Genomic DNA, 23783 nt, shown 5'->3' on the forward strand with positions numbered 1-23783 from the left:
TCCCTCCTGGCCTTCTAGTACATAGCCATCTGGTTGATCCATATAGATCTCCTCCTCTAGCTCTCCGTTTAGGAAAGCAGTCTTAACATCCATCTGATGGATGAGAAGACCATGACAGGCTGCCAGAGCTAACAGTACCCTAATCGTGGTCAAACGAGCAACTGGTGAGTAACTATCAAAGAAGTCCTCGCCTTCCTTCTGGGTATAACCCTTGGCCACAAGCCTTGCCTTGTACTTTTCAATTGTACCATCAGGTCTAAGCTTCTTCTTGAAAACCCATTTGCATCCAACAGGCTTGCACCCATATGGACGCTCAACGACTTCCCAGGTACCATTAGACATAATAGAATCCATCTCACTGCGTACCGCTTCCTTTCAATAGTCAGCGTCAGGAGATGAATATGCCTTTTCTATGGTTCTTGGAGTATCATCTATGAGATATACAATGTAGTCATCTCCAAAAGATTTTGCAATCCTTTGTCTCTTACTCTTTCGAGTATCTACAATGTTATTCTCCTCGGGATTTTCCTCAATAGTTTGATCATCATGTTCTATTGATTCAAAGTGCTCACGGGATGTAACAGGTTCTTGACTAGAAGTGCTAGATGTACCCTTCATGGGAAATTCATTCTCAAAAAATGTAGCATCTCTGGACTCAAAAATTATACCTACACGCATGTCTGGTACACCAGAGTTTACTATTAAGAATCTATAACCCACGCTGTGGATAGCATAACCAAGGAACACACAGTCAACGGTTTTTTTTTTCAAGTTTTCGCTTTTTGACAATATGTACATTCACCTTTACCAAACAGCCCCATGTACGTAGGTAGGAGATATTTAACTTCTTCTTTTCCCATTCCTTGAATGGTGTTACTTCCTTGTGCTTCATTGAAATTTTATTCAGGACATGATAAGTAGTCAAAATTGCCTCACCCCACCATTTCTTAGATAGTCCCGCGGTATCTAACATGGCATTCACCATCTCAGTTAAAGTGCGGTTCTTTCTTTTGGCAACCCCATTTGACTGGGGTGAATAGGGAGGTGTCCTCTCATGAATAATTCCAAGCTCTTCGCAAAATGATGTAAAATCATTGGAAAAATATTCTTCACCTCTACCAGACCTCAACCGTTTGATTTTTCTCTCTAATTGGTTTTCTAGCTCAGCCTTATAAATCGTAAAGTAATGCAGTGCTTCAACTTTTGATTTTAGCAAATACACATAGCAAAATCTAGTGCAATCATCTATCAGTGTCATGAAGTATTTCTTTATGCCTTCAGTCAACACACTGTCCATTTCACACAAATCTGAATGAACAAGTTCTAGAGGTGCCAAATCCCTCGCCTCTGCTGCCTTGTGAGGCTTGCGAGGTTGTTTCGACTGAACACAAGTATGTCACTTAGAACCTTTGGCTAAAGTGAATTTTGGAATTAAACTCATGTTGGCTAAGCGCATCATACAACCGAAATTCATATGACAGAGTCGCGAATGCCACACATTGGACTCATCATTCTCACAAATATAATTCACAACTTTATTATTACACATATCATCCAAAGAAAAGCGGAACAAGCCTCCGCTGTTATAGCCTTTACCAATAAAAGTTTCATATTTTGAAACAACACATTTATTCGACTCAAACACAAGACTAAAACCATCTCTACACAGTAGAGAGCCACTAACTAGATTCTTCTTTATTGAAGGGACATGCTGCATGTTCTTGAGTTGCACGGTCTTTTCCGAAGTAAACTTCAGATTGATCGTACCAACACCATGAACAGCCGCAAGTGACCTGTTTTCCATCAACAAGGAGGAACCTCTCCTGACCTGGTAAGAAGAAAATAAGGAAATGTCAGCACACACATGAATATTAGCACCAATATCAATCCACCAATCAGGTGAATGAAAAACAAAGAAAACTGTAGGTAAAAGATTACCATACCCCAATGTTCCTCCGCCCTCGCTAATGACCATGTTGGCAGCCTTCTTGTCCTTGCGATCATGACAGTTCTTGGCCCAATGCCCAGGTTTACCGCACACAAAGCAGTCACCCTTGGCCTTTCCCTTGCCTTTCTTCTTAAAGGCAGTAGTGGCGTTTGGTTTGACGTCAGGCTTGACTTTCTTCTTGTTGTTGTGGGGTGTATGAGGGTTCTTCTTCTGCACCAAATTGGCGCTACAACCTCGCTCAACCTTTTTGCCTTTGCTGTCTTTTGCTCTTGCCTTCTCCTCAACACCCAAAAAGCCAATGAGATCAGTAACACTGAACTCCTGTCTCCTGTGTTTTAGAGAGGTAGCAAATTCTGACCAAGAGGGTGACAGCTTGTCAATAATGCCACCAGCCACAAACTTATCAGGCAACTCACAGCGGTTGTTCTCAAGTTTCTTTGCCAGCATCTGAATCTCATGAGCCTGTTCTACTACAGAACGATAATCGACCATTTTGTAGTCATAGTACTGCTCCATGACATACAGCTTACTGTCGGCGTCGGAAACTCCAAACTTGGCCTCAAGTGTATCCCACATCTCCTTCCCCGAAGGCATATGCATATACACGTCCACTATGTTGCCGGCCAGTACACTGATTAATGCCCCACGAAACATGCAATCCGTCGACTCAAATTTGAAAATAACCTATAAATTATGAATACAACATGTAGCAACATGCTTAATATATGATAAGCACAAGCATCCATTTGATCATAATATAGCAATGAAATCATTGCTAATAGGCATTCTATAACAATAAACAGAACGAAGGAGAATGCGGTATACCCTGAAAATGACCCTCTGCTGGTGTTTGAGGCAGTACTGCCTCCGTTGGTGTTGTTGTTCCCGTTGACATTGCCGCCGTCGTCGTGCGCGCCACCGCTCTGGCTCCCGTTCCCGTCAGTCGACATGGTGCAGTGAGCAGTCGTGCAAACGCACTCCCCAAAAACCTTAGCATCCGCCTACCTGAGCAGGTACTTTGGCGAGAGGGATTCCAGAGGCCTGCTCGTTCCGAACTCTCGTTCCGAAGGCCACTTTAAATCTTTAGGATGGTATTATTGTCTTTACCATTCATTATAGGCTAGTGGAATTTTAATTAACTTTAATTAAGCCTAGCCCATTTTGATTAACAAAAGTTAGAGGTGGAACCAGTGATTTATTAAGCCTAATGCTCAACAATAGAGTATAGATTTTTTAGATAAATTTTAACTAAAATATAGTAATTTTCAAATACAATTTTTTCGCCGGACGTCGGGCTCAAGCCTAAACCGCTCCACACATGATTCCGCCCATGGTGAAAGTATTCAGTGATTGATCTCAGATGCAAGAGGTGAAAGCTGTTATATTCAAATTGCATTAAAGTGTACAAATACAGTGTAAAATTAAAGTATCGAGGATAGATTATATTCTAATGAACCAGCTGATCTTATGCCGACAGGATTACAAAATACATACTACTAGTTTCTAGGCCTACAAGTTGTTGTCAATTGTGAATGCTCGTACAAAAAATGCAACTAAAGGAGACACTTTTGTTGTCTTTCTTCTCGTGGAGAAGAGAATGTGATGCCATTTCTCGTCGGTTCATGCATGATCTGGCTTGGCTTTTTTAGTATGTGCGCTGGGTATCTCAAGAAAAATAAATCAAAGGAAGGATGCAACCTAATGCTTGTTCCATTTAAGGATGGCTATGGATGTAGTAATTTAAAACCCAAAATATGTTTCACCATAAAATAGTATTCAATTCATTTAATTAGAATTAATTCTAAAATACCAGCGGGTCGACCGATGATATCGCTGGTTCCATTCGTTTCACTTCACCTTCAAGCTAATGGAGTGTTTTGCCTATATAAGCACTACGAGTTCAGGCTCCGCTTGCTGCAATTGAGGTTTGTGCAGGACACGATGCAGACGGAGAAGGAGGAGTCTGCTGCCGTCGCCACCGGCGCCGGCGGGAAGCCGCCGGGCTTCTGTGACCGGCTGCAGAGGGCTTTCCACTCCCGGCCGGCGTTCCGGCCTCTCCGCCGCCTCGGCGTCCGCCCCGGCCATGACGGCGGCGCCGCGCCTGGAACAGGCAAGCCCGCAGGCGCCGCCACTCCTGGCGCTGCGGCGGCGACGCACGGCAACGGCGGCGGCCCACCGAGGCCGCGGCCGGTGACGTCTCCGGCGGGCCATGCCCCGGCGCCTGTCGTGTTGCCGCCGGCGCCGGCCCCGGTGAAGCCGGCCGCCAAGCCTGCAGGCAACGCTCCGGCGCCTATCGTGTTGCCTTCGGCGCCGGCGCCGGCGCCGGCTGCAGGGTCACCACCACCGCGTCGTCGTCATGGCCATGCCCCTACCTCGTCCGGGAGCGCGCCAACCGCAGCGGCTGCAGAGAAGGTTCCGGCAGCGCCGCCACCAGGGATCCCGGTGCCCGTGCCGCCGCCGGCTGCTGCCACCGGAACGCCACCGGCGCCTGACGCGAAGGACGGCGGTGGCAAGGACCAGCAAACCAAGGGGAAGACCTGGGTGAGCTCCAGAGTCCGCAAGGCCTTCTCCTCCAAGTAGAGGCATGCCACGTGGACACAGTAGCGGAATAAGAAAAAAATAATCGTTTGTTTATTTTTTTCTTCTTTTCCTTCTCAGAAGTATTGAAACGTTGTAATTTGAGGGTTTTGTCCGAATCGAATCCAGTATTTTCAAAAACCTTATATTCCCTTCATATATATATATATGACGCGACTTTCGTGTCCACGTTAACAATTTATCTTTTTTAAATTTTATATCCAAATATATAAAACTATAGGACATATTTAAAGCATCGAACAATCTAACCAAAAAATCAAATTCATAGTACAGTAGATAAGGTTCCCGTCTACAGGTGAGAGGTCGTGAGTTCATCTATGATTGACTGCACTACGCGTCTTTTTAACTTTTCTTTTTGCTGTTTTAGCTGCAGCCCGACGCTGTCTCGTCTCTTTAATTTTTTAAATTTAAATAACTAGAAAAAATGCCCATTACACCGGGCCAAGTTCTTTTTGCTGTTTTAGCTGCAGCTCGACAAAATATATATGCATTACACCGGGCCAAGTTAATTTTAATTGTATAAATTAAAGTAAGTTTTGAAAATAAATTGCATATCATGGTTTGTATGTTTTTTAAAAAGAAACCAAGTACATGTTTTGTCTAAATCGGACGTAAAATTCACGTCCAATTCAGATTTCAAGCATATGTTTTTGCTTGAATCGGACTTGGATTTTAGTCCATTGTTTTACAATTGCACAAGAAGAAAAATAGTTTGTGTGGGGGATAAGAAGGGAAAAGAAAAGAGGAGAAAGGAAAAATGGAAAAGAAATAAGAAAATAAGAAGAACGGGTAGAAAAGAAAATAAAGAAAAGGGAAATAAGGATATTTGTAAAAAAAACAAAAATTAAAAGGTTCTCAGTAGCCGCACTGTTTTAAATGAATATTTGTATTAAAAAATTAAAGGGTGTAGGACTTAAAAGAACTTGGTTGAAAATTGATAATAGCGTCTAGAGCGCCTCCATCTTACTTTATACTCCAAATATTATAAGATCATGGTCATGATCAATGTTTTGTGATGAACAATTAGCTTATAAATTGGTGTTGGTGTGAGTGTGCATGACCAATATGGGTTATGTTGCGATATCTGTGTCCGAAAACGGTTTGTTTGTCTCTATGTGTGCAGCTGACTTGAGGTTACATGTGGTCAATGGCGAGGGCCATGACTTGGTTCAGAGAGGAACCGAGGTTTGAATGGCGAGGACTATGACTAGGTTCACGGAGGAATTGAGGTATGGATGGTCGGGATGCTATGTAAGCGTCGGAAAAGTCGCGAAGTAAATCGGATGGAAATTGGACGAAGAAATAAGAAAAACTGTAGCATGCTTGAAGTGACCGTACGGACACCATGGCGTATGTATGGCGGCCGTATTGGACTCGATTTGTGATGTGTGCGTCCGAGTAGATGAGTCCGGTACATGCGCGGGAGTTTAATTTGTTCGGCCAGGAATTTGGGTCGGCCGTGCGGCTGTGTCCGCGGAGTCGGTTACAAATTCGATTCGATTGTTTGAGATAGATTATTTCGATATAAATAGAGACCGAGAGGTATGTCTTTGGTGTGCTTTTGTCAGATTTAGTTGTTAATTCTAGATTGATAATTTTGAGAGAAGTGCTGTTGGTGCACTTGGTAAATAACAGTTGAAGCAATAAAGTTAAGAGCATTCAATCTACATCTTCTGTTTTTTATCTACTAGTGATTTTCTGGATCCCGACGATCTAATCGGCGGCACAGGAGCGGCGCAATCAAGTTAATCTCAGGAGCATCATAAACAGATTGGCGGCATAGGAGCGGCGTAACTAGAGGTAATATCAAGAGCGGCGCAACCAAAGGTAATGTTTTATTTCCGCTAAAAGATTTTAGGGTTTTGGTTCTACCTACCATTTACCCCTCTGGTAGGCGTGCTTAACTCTATTTTGATCTTACAAATATCACCTATCTTAATTTTTTTTACGATATTGAACACAATTTACTATTCTCAAATATAAGCTTCTCGATACAATGTACGTTTTCCAAATCAATTCAATTGTATGTTGACTATAATTTACTGTTCCTATTCCTGACTCGACGTGTAATCTATTTTCAAAACTTATTTTAAAATTTATTTTAGTTATATAATTAAAACTCACTTGATCTGATGCAACGCATGTACATCTTTTCTATCTACTATTGTAAAAAATTGATCGTATTTCTGTTTATCCATCCGCATCGCCCGAGTGAGCCGGTTAGGTCGCGTCGCGAATGTCGCGCGCAGTGTGCAGGCCTTCCGTCTGCCCGAATGGTCTACCATATGATTTATCTTTATTAGATTGTAAATGCAAATAATTTTACAAATTATGAACCAATTTAACATTCACATGCCTATTATTTGATCATATATATATTGAAAATATGTAATGATTAATTTATACTCTTTATGGATTTGATCGTTTATTAAATTTTGCAATGGATAATTAATTAATTCTGAGTTTCATATATGTTTTAGGGATGTCTTCTAAATGTAATGACTTTTTTCCCACAGCGAAGCACGAGAGTAACAATAAAATAGTTAAATATTGAACCACTGCATCACAAAGACATATTTGGACTGTGCTTGAGCGCAACATTAGAATCCTCACGCTGTACGTTAACGGATTGCTTTCTTTTATAATAGGTCTAGGTCTAGAAAGACATGATGGAGGTCCTAGCACGAACACCATGTAGGAGGGAGTATACCGTGGGGCCTTAATTTTTTTTGCCACCGCTACAGTACATTTACATATTTATCACTCTATGTGCTTATGATATGTGGGTTCCGGGTTTACATGTTTGATTAAATGTTAAATCTAAGAGTGACAAATACTCACTCCGTTTTTTAAGTCAGTGTCGTTGTATTTGTCTTGTATAAAAATATTAATTATTAATTATTTTGTTATAATTTGATTTAATAGTAAAACCATGATTTATCATTTTGCACATTTATAATTTTTAAATAAGATTAATGGTTAAACGTATATCCACGAGTCAGCCACGTTAATTAAGAAACTACTTTTGCTATTGATCAAACATTTGATTTTTTGTTCTTCCATCAAACATGCGTGCAATGCATGCATGGGGGCTAGGAGGAGAGCATATATAGGCTTTTTAAGTTGCATGCACGTCTTCAGATTAACTAGACGAATCCTTAAGAAAAGACGGAGAGAGGAGTTAAATATCCCGTATATATAGTAAGTACTCCGTACTCTGATATCGTATCGTATTGTTAGTGGTGCCGGTTGCACATACGAGAGTCCGTACCGGCAACGTCCCGCGGTAGCGAGAAGGGAACCGGATCGATCGTCGTCTAGTCGATCTCGTTCTCTCTCTATATATAGTATAGTATATACCCTCGCTTGCTTCTTTCTCGATCCGCCGCATCTGTCCTCGGCGACCAGTGAGCACCCGTACCTCCTTCGCAATCTGAACCTTCGTCCACCCCACCACAAATTTAGGTGCCAGGCGTCAGGGGATCGGATGTTGTGGCTGAAGCGGTTCATGGCTGGGCGGCGGCGGCAGCGGCGGCGGCGGCGAGGTCGTCAGAGAGCGGCGCAGCAACCCCACAGTAAGCCTCCTCCTCCCCGATCCCTTGTTTGCCACGGGCTGGGTTCATATTTACTCTCCCGTTTTTTTTAACTGATGTTGGTTGACCTTTCATTTTATTTATAAAAATTTATATACTTATTAATTATATCGTTATGATTTGATTTATTACTTTAAAACTTTGAATTTACGTAAAAGATTAAACAGGACGACCGGTCAAAGCGCGGATGAAAAGCCAATAGTATTAAATAAAAAAAACGTAAAGAGTATTATATTATATATTATTGAAAAGCTAATTTGTTGTTTTCTATGTTAGTATCTGTATTATTCATAACGATACACGATTTTTTTGTTGCAGATGGATCAATTACCAAAAGAAAAGAGACACCCTGCCAACAAGATAATCAGGGTGATAAGAGATTAAAATATTCAGAGCCAGACTTACCAGAGGTATGCGTTCTAAAATATTGATTAAGGATGATTTTAATCATTACCAACAGACCTACCACTTTACTACTACTTTGCTGTTAGGACATGAAAATTAAGGGTTCTAGCTTCCTCATAACCAAGGCGAGTTCATTTACAAGGCAACAAACCATATTATTTAGAAGTTACAGTTTTTAAAAACCTGAAAACCTTTGCCCCCTCAGTTAAAAGCATGGAAATACAAATGGACAAATTTCATCCGATCCTGCCATAATCTATTTGACTACCTAATTACCCCCTCCATCCATAAATATTTGACACCGTGAACTTTTTTATACACGTCTGACTATTCGTCTTATTTAAAAAATTCACATAATTATTAATTATTTTTATATCATTTTATTTATTGTTAAATATACTTTTATGTATATATATAGTTTTATATATTTGACAAAAAAAATTAAATAAGACGAATAGTCAAACGTATATAAAAAAGTCAATGACGTTAAACATTTAGGGACGGAGGTAGTACTGGAATACTACCATGAGCAGTTAAAAGTCACAGACTGACATCAGCACTTTGACATGCGTTACTTGAGGGGTCAGAAATTTCTGCTTTCGAAGTCGCTTTCCACATGCTAAATAACTGCTGAGGCATATAGGAGTCAGTGGAGGTAAATAAAAAGACCCTAACTCCAATCAATTAGCTAACCGTAACTAGGAAATGCAAGGGTAAATGAAGCATCTCATTAGGAACTGAACCACTAGCTCCTATAATTATGCTTGGTACAATATTCTCAAATCAAGTAGTCAGTCCATTTATAGTTTTATAGCGCATATTCTATTGACATTGTTTTCAAAATTGGACTTTGGCAACTAATCTATACAAGTATACAATATATTACTAATGACTAGAAAACCAACATAGTTTGAAAGCCCTTTGAAATATGAATATGTTCACACCATTTTATACCATAATTGTATTATGATTTGAATAAGTGTTGGTAAAAATGTACAAAATGTTGATACTAAGATACATGAACACCTTATAGAAGGTGGCATCCCAATGAAAGGAAAGCTCAACTAGCTAGGAGTAGATTCAAACAAAAGAGAAAGTGTCTATTAATGGTCCAATGCATCATTTACTTATTTGATTCAGAACAGTTTAATATGCACAAAGCACCTGTGGTAGAATGTTATTCTGCATGGTCCTATTTTTAGTTGAAGTGCCCATCTGTCTTTCTAATCCCAATGATTCAATCCTTATACAGCATATGTGGTGGCATATACACTCCCTATTGCCACTGCGGGATGCCGCCCGTGTTGCTTGTGTATCTCGTGTATTTCTACGTTCATGGAGATGCCATCCCAACCTCATCTTCATTACGGAAACACTGGGCTTGGAACCAAATGCTGGCAGACAACGTGATAGAACAAGGGCTTTCACTAGCATAGTTAACCACATACTGAAAAATCACTCAGGCAATGGAATAAAGACACTCAACCTTCAGTTGTATGACTATCCCGATATCAACCCGTGCGATCTCAACAATTGGCTTCAGAATGCAATTAAGCCATGGATCGAAGAAATTACGCTGGGATGTATTGATTGCAAGTACATAAAAATGTACAACTTCCCATGCTCACTTTTATTTGGTGAGAATGGAAGGTCACTTCGGTATCTTGACATCCATGGCTGTGCCTTCCGTCCCACGGTTGGCCTTCGCTTGAGAAGCCTAAGACAGTTGTGTTTATATTATGTGTGTATTACAGGGGATGAGTTATGGTGCCTTCTTACCAATTCTTTTGCTTTGAAGGAGTTGGAGCTTTCGGGTTGCAGTGAGATAATCTGTCTGAAGGTACCACCACTAGAGCAACTCAGCCACCTGAATGTGTTTTCATGCAAGATGCTGCAGATGATAGAGATGACAGATTCGAACATCTCCACTTTTAACTTCATTGGTAGCCTACCACAATTCTCAGTTGGACAATTGTCGAAAGTGAAGGATTTGGATATGGAGTGTTCAAATAAATCCAACTTTCTTTTTAATGCTATTACCAGGCTTCCATGTGTTGCGCCAAATGTTGAAAGTCTTGTCCTATTTTCAATCAGCGAGGTATGATCTGCAACTTGTGATGGCATATACCAGTAATCATGCCTTGAGATTTACTTAACATTTATCTTTATGCAGATGGTTGATACTCCAATGGTCGCTGCCAAATTCCTCCACCTCAAGTACTTGGACATAACGCTTTCTGATGCCAATTTTTCACCAGAATATGATTACCTGTCTTTGGTTCATTTTCTCGATGCTTGTCCTGTTCTAGAGACCTTCATCTTGTCGGTAAGTAATGTCCTTGCAAAGATATAGTTTCTAAAAAAACTGCTAGGGGTAGTATGTAAGGCGTACCATTTACAAGTGACATTACCTAATTTTTAATCCTTTTCAGATATTACAGGAGCGCATGAAGCATGTTTCGGTTTTTGGGGATGCCTCTTTACCTATGAGGCAGATGACTGAACACAAGAAGCACAAGAGCCTAAAACATGTGATGATGTTAGGCTTCTGCTCTGCAAAGAGCTTGGTCGAGTTAACATGCTGCATTCTCGAGAAGGCGACATCACTGGAATGCATTACACTGGACACCATAAATAATTGGTATTCTGATGAAAGCGGTATTATTAACCGGTGTTCCGACACCAGCAACACCCGTAAATGCTTACCTATAGGCCGGAAGATGATATTAGAGGCTCATAGAGCGCTCCTGGCCATCGAAAGATACATAGTGGGCAAAGTTCCCTCGGCTGTTAGGTTGGATGTTCTCAGACCTTGTACCCGTTGCCATACCGTTTGAACTTTAATCGTCAATTATACTCTCAATTTATTATAATTTGACTAGCAAAATGCCCATGCGTTCCAATGGTCTTAAACAAAATTGGAAAGTTATAAAGATGCTCGATTGACCTATGCTTGTTTAAAGATTATAACTGACATGCAACGCCTTTTTTTGATTTTGTATTTAAACATGATTTTTTTATTTTAACTTGGAAAATGGACAGTTTCAAATATAACTAGACGGAAATAACATCATTATTTTATTTCATGAAGAATTCAACTATTTAGTGCCAAATTCTAAAGTAGATAAAATGCATCATAAAAAGTAGAAACACAAGAAAAGACGACGAGGACTTACCTGTCGTGAACCGAAGTTAAGAAAGACGAGATCGACATTGCGGTTTCCTCGGGATATTGCCGCTAAGTTGTAATACATGTGTGTTCAAATATGATTTTTTAGACAACAATTAATAGGAGGTGTAAAAAACACAACTTTTATACCATTCCTCAAATCGATGATCGGAGACCATGGACGCGTAGGGTTCATCGAGTAGCGTGAAATAGAGTTTAAGTTTTTATTAATCAGAGTCTGTATGAATCGGCAGTGACCGAATAAATTTGGATAGTTGGATTTTCATTAATATCATCTATTTAAGCAATAAAAAATCGATGATCGGAGACCGTGGATGCGTAGGGTTCGTCGAGTACTACAAAATAGATACAAAATAGAGTTTAAGTTTATATTAATCGGAGCCTGGATGAATTGACAGTGATCAAAAAAATTTGGACCGTTGATTTTTCTTTAATATCATCTATTTAAGCAATAAAAAAGAGAAATAGAGAAATAGAGATCGATCGGATCGATCTACCCAGCCTTCTCAGCCAGTGGGCCACGCACGCGGTCGCATCACTTGTCCTCGTTTCCGTCCACAACGCCGAGATAAACGATCGGCCCACGTGCGGCAGCCCACGCGTGTCTAGTTGGCCTAAGTAGACGACGTACCAATATGCTAGGCAAACAAGGCCGAGAGAAAGCGCTCGGCCCACGCGCGACTGGTCGGCTCAGTTGGACGACGGACGAAAAATGCTGGCAGAATGGTTATCGTTTTTTATAATATTAAAGATATAGATATAGATATAGATTTGATTGACAGTAACTAAATGAGAATGTCTTGATGTCATGGGAAGCATATCTATACATATATTGAGTAATTTTATAGTCTTTGAATATGTACTGAGAGGTACTAAAATTTTAGTATAAAATTCGGTACCTCATGGTATCTAGGTACCAAGAGATATCAAAATTTTACACTGAAATTTTAGTATCTCACGGTATCTTCTCAATAAATGTAAAATTGCTCATACATATTATAAAAGTGAGTACGTCGTCCGTCGTCCGTTTGAACCGTACAGTCATATAATATATCAGTTGCGCTCAATCTCAGTTCAAACCCGCTGCCGTGGCACAGTGGAAAACCGTCTCGCTCCGGAACAGCAGTTCCACATCTTCCTGTTCCTGTGTCTTTTTTTGCCGTAGACTAATGTCAGCTAATTAATTATTAGAATTTAGGTTTAGTCATAAATTTATAGAGCTGTATGTTTTCCTTTTTAATCATTAGATATATCAAGACGATATAATGCAAATTCTAACACTAACTAAATTCTCAAAGGGACTGTCTAAAGAGCAACCGGCTGTAAATTTTGTAGATTACAGCTGAATTTTGGATCATGGGATCAGACACGTGTCGAACATCCAATGCACTTGCTTAGAGTGCGTGGGGAGCAGATTAGTAAAGCGTGCGTGTTGCCGACTGATATTTTATACGACCCATTTTGATGTTTAGTCCTTTTTACTGGCTGACATTGTATGTTTTAAGCCCAATTTCACATATTTACACCGCTAAAACTTAAAAGCCACTATAATCCATCAAATAAACAAAGTGATAATCTTGATTTATGTAAAGATCTGTTAGGACACAAAATGGTGATCTATGTAAACATCTATTAGGACGAAAAATCAAGTGTGGTTTGTTCTAGCCCATTAAACGAATCTTGCTTTGGTACAAAATAAACCAAGCAGAAAATAAAGGGAACTCAGATAACCAGGAATGAACGGAGAAAAAGTTTTAAGCCTCACACATGTTTGTACATGCTTCTTTGCTTTGTACTATCTATGCCTTGAATATATTCTAGGCATCAGCTTTGAGGTGCTCAAAAGAAGGCTGCATCAATTAAAGAAACATGTACAGGTTATCTCTGCAAGGTTGAAAAAACTAGCAATGTTACATGCATCATGCAAGAAGTACTGCTGCATCTGGGATATGGTTTCTCTGTGTTCCATTCTGTAGCGTAATCAACTACAAGTCCTTGTACTTTCATTCTTAATCATAAAGAAAATCGCACTAGGGCTAATAGTAAGTAGTAGCATTCTTAAAAAATATAGTACATGATTCTCGGAGTGAAATTTGTGGCCCCAAAAATCAAAATGAGTAATGGCTTAGTGTTCTTACAAAAATGGCACATGAACAAAAGCACTGAACTGAATTTAGTCCATATCCAAAACATGCACTATATATTTCATAAAGAATCGATAGCTGCATTACGTAGAATTGATGTTGATACTTAATAGTTCAAATGTAGTGGCATGCTAGGTGCAATTTCGACACAGAATTTAGTGAACTTAAACTAATCATACTAACTGCTAAAATAAGAACTTCAAGTACTGACCAAATACATGCTAGCTGAAAGTTTGACAAATCTAGTCTATGATTTTTAGCACTTAAATTAACCGTGTCATTCCTAACTTTATTATGGAATAAAAGTTCCCCATCCAGAAAGTTTATATGTTAATTGTGGAATACAATTTCTCCCTTCAGGGATGTTATATGTTGTGTTCCTAGTCATCTAGAGAACAATTAGGTCAGGTTAGTTCAGTGTGAAAATTATGGTTTAGAATGTTTAGAATATATAGGGATCTAAGCGAAGAATTGTATGGACAAGTGTCACACTGAAATCCATGAAAGGAGAATGAAACTATGGATTTTCAGAGTGAGAGCACCAAAAGAAAAAAAAATACTTACAAAATAGTTATACTCACATTGCTACAAGCTAACTGAGGTAATGTGAAATTTCGCTTCATCTTTTGCTCACCCTCAGTCGTTTCCACGATGTACAATGCTTGCATTCTAAATAAAACACACCAATTAATTACAAATCTAAGGACATAAAATAAACATTTTGCTCACGCCACTCGCCAAGAGAACTAGCGTATATTCTTTGCCATAGTCCCTGCGTCAACACAAGAAAACGCCATGTTGCTTATATTCTTTGCCATAGTCCCTGCGTCAACCAGAGGAAACGCCAGAAGCATCATGGTTGTGTCGCTGCATCGTCGTCGTTGACGAGCACTAGCTGATCTCTCTCTGTTGCATGAATAGAGGAGAAAATGGGAATCCGATTTTGCACTGTAGCAACAACGTGTATTTGTGGTTGGAGACATGATGGACACGCAGCATACGGCTGCCCGCCTGCGCCTCTCTATTGGGTCCATGTACACGAATCTTAGGACATATCGAACGAACGCAAATTCAGTTGAAACAAACAAATAAAACAGCAGGCAACCGTATAGCGCATCCCTAAATATTTTATTTACATTGCTACAAGCTAACTAAGGTAATGTGAAATTTCGCATCATCTTTTGCTCACCCTCAGTCGTTTCCACGATATACAATGCTTGCATTCTAAATAAAACACACCAATTAATTGTAAATCTAAGGACATAAAATAAACATTTTGCTCACGCCCACTCACCAACGGAACTAGCGTATATTCTTTGCCATAGTCCCTGCGTCAACAGGAGAAAACGCCATGATGCTTATATTCTTTGCCATATTCCCTGCGTCAACAAGAGAAAACGCCATAATGCTTATATTCTTTGCCATAGTCCTGCGTCAACCGGAGGAAACGCCAGAAGCATCATGGTTGTGTCGCTGCATCGTCGTCGTTGACGAGTACTAGCTGATCTCTCTCTGTTGCCTGAATGGAGGAGAAAATAGGAATCCGATTTTGCACTGTAGCAACAACGTATATTTGTGGTTGGAGACATGATAGGCACGCAGCATACGGCTGCCCGCCTGCACCTCTCTATTGGGTCCATGTGCACGAATCTTGAGACATATCGAACAAACGCAAATTCAGCTGAAACAAACAAATAAAACTGCAGGCAACCGTATAGCAAATCTCTAAATATTTTACTTATATAAAATTTTATAAACATAAATATTTTATTTATGTTAGAGGCTTACGAATATCTATGCATAAACTTTATAATTAGAAATATTTTATCTATATGTAAAGCTATGAATGTTTATATGAAAAATTGATGAATGGAAATATCATGTTCATGCATAGAAATATTTTCTTTATGTACATAGTTTTCCAATGATTTTTTCATTATATATATAATTCCAAGTAGAAGGTTGAAAATTTAAGTTCACTTTTATTTGAAAATAGAACTTAATATAATAAAAAAGGGGAAGAAAAAAACTGTATAGTCCGGGGGATCGAGCCTGAAACCCCTTATTCAGAGGTAGATCTCGCAAACACTGGACTAACTAGTCATTTTCGACTTTAAATACCCCACGGCCCTAATTAAATCGTCACCGCGCCCACCACCTCGCAAACCAATCCCCACGCCGCCATCGCCATGCGGCGCAGGGCGAGCAGCAGAGCGAGGGGTCGTCCTGCTCGTGTCTCGTCTCTCCGCAAGGTTGAGGAGCTCATCGACTCGCGTGGACGCAAGCGCGGTCTCCGCGTCAAGGTCGCGTTCCTGTCGAGGATGAGCGAGGCGCCGGAGATGCGGAGGCTGCTCCGCCAGCGGGTCCGTACGAAGGGGTGGAGGATCGACGGTCTCGAGCATCTGGACCCACTGGTGGGCATCCACCACATCCTCGCCCTCGCCGACGCCGTCCTCGACCACGTGATCGCCGATTACACCGGCGCTCCCGCTTCCGCTTCCGTCCCGTGGCCCGACGTCCTACAGCTCGCGCGGATGGCGCGGGCGGTCGCACCACGGCGGCGGCGGCGACGACGGCGCGCCCGAGCTCCCACGTCGATCGCGCTCCTCCGCGACGCGGGTGAACCGCTGTGCGACGTCCGCCTCGGAAGCATTGCTCTGGAGGACGTCCTGCGGCAGCTCGGCGAGCTGCTTGAGGAAATCGGTTGTCGGATTGTTGGTTGATTTATCGGTTAGCCGATATTTAGGAAAAGATATAACCACCGTAATCCTATCCGAAATCCATCTCTAACTCTGAAATTCGTAACCCTTATGGGCTGTAACTGCGATCGGTGGTTACGGGTCAGAATCGGATTAGGAAAAGCCCCCGAGGCCCACCAGTGCTATATAAAAAGAGGAGCCCACGGGGACGCTCGTGTCGCTTATTCTCAAAACCAGAAATTCGAAATCAAGCTCTCCCGATCAGAGAAGCGCTGGAAGGGTTTCGTGCGGCGATTCCAGGGCAGTGCCGTTGGAGACCCGAAGGTCGGAGATTCAAATCAGATCACCGGCGAACTAATCTTGCCGGAGACGAAGGAAAGAAGACGGAATTGAAGAAAAGACAAGAAGGGAATCAGATGGCTTCGCCTGCAGGTTATTTAGTTTTCCGCATTTGAAGTAATCGGTGATCACGTGCTGATTAGGGTTTAAATTCGTAATCTATTGTTTATGATTGAGTTGAATTATCTAACATTGTGGTATCAGAGCAATCCTAATCGGATTTGCTCCCATCACTGATTGATTATGAATCAATTGATTGTTTTTCGGCCTGTTAATTAATCTAATCGGTGAAGGATTCGAGTTAGCTGCATACACTGTTGTTGATTCGAATTCCAAACCGAGAAATCAAAACCTCAAACCCAAGATCAAATTACAGTCAACCAATCTATTCGATTCGGCTTCGGATTGAAGAAAGCTCACCGGAGCAATGCCGGTCGTCGCCATCGCCGTCGGGTGGGCTTCGCCCATCCGTGCGTGCGCCGGTGCCGCCGCTATTTGCGCCGGGGATCGGGCGCCATCCACCGCCGCCGCCGCCGAGCGGGCTTCGACCCGTGCATGGCACGCGCGCGTGCGTGGTTGCCGCGCGCCGGCGCAAGGGCGCCGACGCCTCCGCTCTCCTCCTCCGGCCACGCCGGCTCCGCCGCACGTGCGCCGTCACCGTCGCCGGACCTCCGTACCGACGGGAAACGGCCGGCTTGGGCGCCGCTGCCTTCGGGCGCGTTCGCCCCCCCAGCCGACGGGCGACGGGCGTGCGCCCTCCCCGCCGGACCGCCGCCGCCATCCAGCGCCGGGCGCTCGCCGCCCGCCACCAGAGAAAGAGGAGAGAGAGAGGAGTTCGAAGAGTAAAAAAAACGGCTAGGGTTAGGGTTTCGGTCGCGGGTTTTGATCTCGTCGCACCAAATCCTGGCCGTCCGATCAGATCGGACGGCCACGGGCCGAGCGCCCTTATTCCTGGGCCGCCGCCATCATAAGGGCCGTCGGCGCTCATGGGCCGACTCGGCCGTGTGGGCCGGTGCCCTACGCGTGCGCTGTCTAATGGGCCGGCCTCTCGTGGGCCGGCCCGATAAATGGACAGGCCAAAAAAAAAATTGATAAAATATATTTTATTGCTCAGAAAATTATTTCTAGTCAAATGGAACCAACGGGAAGTTTGCTAGAAAGAATTTATGATGTGAAGTTATTTATTGACCAACGTTATTTATGATTTCATGTCAATTTAAATTTGATTAATTCTTCCTTGATTATTTCTGCCCAACGGTGATATAATTAAGGATTTATTTTATTTTTCTAAGTCTTTTCTGCCCAACGGTGATTAGATTTGGAGAAGTATTATACACATATTATTTTATTTTGATCAAATGTTTTATAGTATAAATTGTCATCTGCAGCTTTGTCACAGCTCAAAAGGATTGAGCCACTTGATGGGGCTAATTATGCTGAATGGAAAAACAACATGCTCCTGAATTTGGGGCTGTTGGAAAATGATCTCGCACTTAGAGAGGATCCACCCGTGGAGCCAAAATTAGCTGACTTCATGGATGAGAATGATGAGGAATACACTAATCTCAAGTGGGCTTACGATGAAAAGTGGCCCGCTTGGGAGAAATCAAACAGAGTGTCCCTAATGTACATCAAGAGCAACATCTCTCCTTCTATTATAGGGGGATTGCTGACTCTGACAATGTTAAGACGTACCTGGCAAACATTGAATCGAACTACCAGGCGTGTACCAAAACCTATGCCAGTACTCTTATCATGAAAATGGGCTCTTCTGTCTATGATGGAAAGAAAGGCATCCGACAACACATCATGGAAATGTCACACATGGCTCATCAACTAAAAACGATGGACATGGAAATTTCGGAAGCCTATCTTGTCCATTTCATCCTGAACTCTCTAAACTCTGATTATGATCCGTTCAAAATTCACTACAATACTCAAAGAGAAAAGTGGACCATTTCAGAGCTTATCTCCCATGCAGTGGAAGAGGAAGAGCGTCAAAAGGCCAAAAGGCAGAAACACATTGACCAGCTCAACCTCGTCAACTCTAAGGGCAAGAGGAAGTTCCATCAAGGAGAAGCCTCTGGATCAAAGAAAAAGGGCAAGCCACCTCATCCTCCGAAACAAGGAGGGAGTAAGGCTGCGCAATCAACTGCTCAACCTTCAGCTGGGCCGAAATTCAAGAATCCTCACTGCACTTTCTGTGACAGTGATGGACATTGGCACAAAGACTGCCCCCGCTTCAAGGAGTGGTTGGCCCGTAAAGGTATAAATGAAATTAATGAAATTTCCAACGTTAATGAATCCCTATATATTGAGTTTTCCCGGAATTCTTGGTGGGTTGACTCAGGTGCCACCGTGCATGTTACTAATTCATTGCAGGGATTGAATGGCGTCCAGACGCTAAGAAAAGGGGAGCACATCCTAAGAGTAGCTGATGGAGCAGAGATTGAAGTGGAGGCTGTTGGAGACCTCGCACTCAAGCTTCCCAGTGGCTACAATTTAATACTTAATAATGTCTTAGTTGCTCCTTCCGTTAAAAGAAATCTTATTTCAGTCAGAGTCCTAGCAGAGTCAGGATATGACTGTTATTTTTCCAAGAGAACTTGTTACATTAAGCATCTAAATAAAGTAATTGGTCTTGCCTTCGTGCGAGACAAACTCTACTTGCTCTCTTTGGATCATACTGTGATGAATGTCATAAATGCCTGCAATGATAAAAATGAGACTTCATCGAAATTGTGGCACTGTCGCTTAGGCCACATTTCTAGGGGGAGAATCGAACGTCTCATTAAAGAAGAATTATTACTCCCCTTAGATTTTTCTGACGCTGATCATTGCATAGATTGCGTTAAAGGAAAATTTGCTAAATCAATTAAGAAAGGAGCCACTAGGAGCACGAGTCCACTAGAAATAATTCACACTGATATTTGTGGACCGTTCCCAGTGACATCTATAGATGGTTTTGATTCATTCATTACATTTACGGATGATTACTCCCGTTATGGATATATTTACCCCATAAGCGATCGTTCTGAATCTCTCGAAAAATTCAAAATATTCAAAGCAGAAGTTGAAAACCAGCACAACGCGAAAATTAAAATAGTGAGATCAGACCGTGGTGGTGAGTACTATGGGAAACATGCTCCATTTAGGCAAAGTCCTGGTCCATTTGCTCAATGTCTTCAGATTCATGGGATTATTGCACAATATTCCATGCCTGGGGAGCCTCAACAAAATGGAGTGGCAGAAAGACGCAACCGCACACTCATGGAAATGGTGCGGAGCATGCTTAGTCACTCCAACTTATCAAATAAATTATGGATTGAGGCATTAAAAACGGCTGCACACATACTAAACAGAGTTCCAAGCAAGTCCGTGCTGAAAACTCCGTATGAACTGTGGACCGGAAGAAAACCGACATTAAATTATTTGAAAGTATGGGGCTGCCATGCAGAAGCAAAATTATTCAACCCCCAATTAAAGAAACTAGACCCCAAGACTGTGAGCTGTCATTTTATCGGTTACCCGTCACATTCTAAGGGATATCGATTTTACTGTCCAGACCGTGTCACTAAATTTGTAGAAACCAGACACGCTGTCTTCATGGAAAATTATGAAATGGGGAGCTCACAGGAAAGGGAAATTAATCTTGAGGAAATTCGGGTGAGTGTTTCTTCTCCTCCGAAAATCCAAGAGAATAATGTCCCTATTTTTCATAATGTACCACAAACTGTAGTTCCCACAGTTGGCGCTACGGCTACTGCTGAGGAAAATATTGAAACCCATGAAAAATAATGAGCCTCAACAGAGTCCTGTGATACATAATGAAGAAGAAATTCCGCAACCTGATCCTGAACCGTCTGTGGTCAATAATGAAAATCAAGAATTAAGACGATCACAACGGAACAGGAGATCTGCAATCCCTGATTATTATGAAATTTACATGGGAGAAGATATTGGGAAGGTAGACGACCCCACCTCATTTAAAGAAGCCATAAGTAGTAAAAATTCATCCAAGTGGGTTCAAGCCATGGAAGATGAACTCAAATCAATGAGCCAAAATAAAGTGTGGGATCTAGTAGAAATTCCTAAATGAGTAAAAACAGTAGGCTGCAAATGGGTCTACAAAACTAAATTGGACTCCAAAGGAAATATCGAACGATTCAAAGTAAGGCTTGTGGCAAAGGGTTTTTCGCAGAAAGAAGGAATTGATTACAATGAAACATTCTCTCCTGTCTCTAAGAAAGACTCATTTAGAATTGTCATGGCGCTAGTGGCACATTATGATTTAGAACTCCATCAAATGGATGTGAAAACAGCATTTCTAAATGGCGACTTAAATGAAAATGTTTACATGGCTCAACCGGAAGGTTTTGTTGTGGAAGGAAAGAGCCATGTGGGATGTAAACTTAAGAAATCCATCTATGGACTTAAACAGGCGTCAAGGCAATGGAACCTTAAGTTCGATGAAATTATCAAGAAGTTCGGATTTAAGGAAAATAAGGTGGACAACTGCATTTATACCAAAATTAAAGGTGGGAAATTCATTATACTAGTACTCTATGTAGATGACATTTTATTAGCAAGCAGTGACAAGAATCTGCTGCGAGAAACCAAGGAATTTTTGTCATCGAAATTTGATATGAAAGATCTCGGTGATGCGTCATACGTTTTGGGTATTGAGATTCACCGAGACAGGTCCAAAGGGGTGCTAGGTTTATCACAGAAATCATATATTTCCAGAGTATTGGAAAGATATAATATGAGCAAATGCTCGACATCACCTGCTCCAATTATGAAAGGGGACAAGTTTGGTTCATTCCAAAGTCCAAGAAATGAATTGGAAGAAAAAGAAATGACTAAGGTACCATATGCTTCAGCTGTCGGAAGCTTGATGTATGCTCAAGTTTGTACACGACCAGACTTGGCGTTTGTAACCGGGATGCTTGGCAGATATCTGTCTAAACCAGGTATGGACCACTGGAAGGCAGTAAAGAAAGTATTGCGTTATTTGCAAGGAACTAAACATTATATGCTCACATACAGAAAATCTGATAAGCTTGAAGTTATAGGCTATTCGGATGCTGACTTCGCAGGGTGTTTAGATACCAAGAAATCTACTTCTGGGTATATATTCACTCTTGGGGGGGGAGCCATTTCATGGAAAAGTACTAAACAAACACTGACTGCATCGTCGACAATGCAGGCAGAATTTGTGGCATGTTATCACGCAACGGGGCAGGCTGTATGGGTTAAAAATTTTATCCCGGGATTACAAGTGGTTGACAGCATTGAAAGACCACTGACGATATACTGCGACAATGAGGCCGCAGTGTTCTATACGAGTAACAACAAGTCAAGTGAAGCTGCCAAACACATCGACATTAAATACCATGTTGTGAAAGATAGAGTACAGGATCAAACAATCAAAATTGAATACATAAACACTAAATCAATGCTTGCGGATCCGTTAACTAAAGGCTTACCTCTCAACTTGTTCAAAGAACATGTGGCCAACATGGGATTGTGTAATGACCTTGAATAAAGATCCTGGAAACCGGGGCAATTAAGTTCAATCAACACCCGCTTAATTAATCAAGGGTTTATTCGTATGATATTGTGAACTATAAGTCTTGTCGTCTCAATGATGCGAAATGTTGTTGTGACACATTGCTTTAGGGAGCTGTATTGTGTGATGGACTCGTAATTAACCTCTAAATCAAGGGGAGAATGTTGGTTGATTTATCGGTTAGCCGATATTTAGGAAAGGATATAACCACCGTAATCCTATCCGTAATCCATCTCTAACTCTGAAATTCGTAACCCTTATGGGCTGTAACTGCGATCGGTGGTTACGGGTCAGAATCGGATTAGGAAAAGCCCCCGAGGCCCACCAGTGCTATATAAAAAGAAGAGGAGCCCACGGGGACGCTCGTGTCGCTTATTCTCAAAACCGGAAATTCGAAATCAAGCTCTCCCGATCAGAGAAGCGCTGGAAGGGTTTCGTGCGGCGATTCCAGGGCAGTGCCGTTGGAGACCCGAAGGTCGAAGATTCAAATCAGATCACCGGCGAACTAATCTTGCCGGAGACGAAGGAAAGAAGACGGAATTGAAGAAAAGACAAGAAGGGAATCAGATGGCTTCGCCTGCAGGTTATTTAGTTTTCCGCATTTGAAGTAATCGGTGATCACGTGCTGATTAGGGTTTAAATTCGTAATCTATTGTTTATGATTGAGTTGAATTATCTAACACGCATCAGTACCGAGCGCTGCCGCCGCCCCGGGATGATCGAACTCCTTCGTGGAGACCAGAGGCTGACTCGGACCCTGTTGAACATGAGGATTCCGGCAAGAGAATTCAACCTGCTGCTGTGAGGTGATCCTCGTGCTTCCTCCCCTCCTCCTCTTCCATCTCCATGCCTTCTTCGGCCACACATTGTGCTGCTGCCTCTGCATCCGCCATATCGTCGCTGTGCGGTGATCCTCGTGCTTCCTTCCCTTCTCCTCTTCCATCTCCATGCCTTCTTCGGCCACACATATCTCCATGCCTTCTTCGGCCACACATATCTCCATGCCTTCTTCGGCCACACATTGTGCTGCCGCCTCTGCATCCACCATATCGTGTCGCCAGTAGAGATGCTCCGGGCGGGCGCGGCGATCCTCCCATTTGCTCGTTTTCCCTGTAGCTCGTTTGCGCTCGTTTCCCTCTATTCCTCTCGTTTCCCCTGTAGCTCGTTTCCTCTATTTTTCCCCTGTAGCTCTGTAGCGAATTTCCTCTATTCTGAATCTGTTATTACTCTGTCGGTCTGCTGCGAATTTAGAATTTGATGAGATTTTCGAATTTGATGAGATTTTCTATGCTGCG

General features: G+C 42.0%; 3 protein-coding genes across 5 annotated transcripts; all 3 read left to right on the forward strand.

Annotated features, from left to right (window-relative positions):
• Positions 1-3888: 3888 nt before the first annotated feature.
• Positions 3889-4672, forward strand: LOC102706927 (skin secretory protein xP2-like). Its single transcript, XM_040522845.1, has one exon. The coding sequence runs from the start codon at positions 3890-3892 to the stop codon at positions 4526-4528; it is 639 nt and encodes a 212-aa protein (XP_040378779.1). The 5' UTR covers position 3889; the 3' UTR covers positions 4529-4672.
• A 1462-nt stretch (positions 4673-6134) lies between these two features.
• Positions 6135-11488, forward strand: LOC102707202. Of its 3 annotated transcripts, XM_015835068.1 has the most exons (6): positions 6135-6373; positions 8012-8121; positions 8458-8549; positions 9797-10642; positions 10718-10870; positions 10977-11488. In XM_015835068.1, exons 2-6 carry the CDS (start codon positions 8034-8036, stop codon positions 11379-11381), a joined length of 1584 nt encoding a protein of 527 aa, XP_015690554.1. In that variant the 5' UTR covers positions 6135-6373; positions 8012-8033; the 3' UTR covers positions 11382-11488. The 3 variants fall into 3 exon arrangements, with proteins under 3 accessions (XP_015690554.1, XP_015690553.1, XP_015690555.1); XM_015835067.1 differs by lacking the exon at positions 6135-6373 and having other exon boundaries at positions 7946-8121; XM_015835069.1 differs by lacking the exon at positions 6135-6373 and having other exon boundaries at positions 7946-8121; positions 10986-11488.
• Positions 11489-18644: 7156 nt separating this feature from the next.
• On the forward strand, positions 18645-23298 carry LOC121053796. Its single transcript, XM_040521599.1, has 3 exons — positions 18645-19182; positions 19299-19484; positions 23179-23298. Exons 1-3 carry the CDS (start codon positions 18826-18828, stop codon positions 23296-23298), a joined length of 663 nt encoding a protein of 220 aa, XP_040377533.1. The 5' UTR covers positions 18645-18825.
• The last annotated feature ends 485 nt before the right edge of the window (positions 23299-23783 follow it).

This window comes from Oryza brachyantha, chromosome 3 (assembly GCF_000231095.2).
Source record: "Oryza brachyantha chromosome 3, ObraRS2, whole genome shotgun sequence".
In the NCBI taxonomy this organism is placed as follows: Eukaryota; Viridiplantae; Streptophyta; class Magnoliopsida; order Poales; family Poaceae; genus Oryza; species Oryza brachyantha.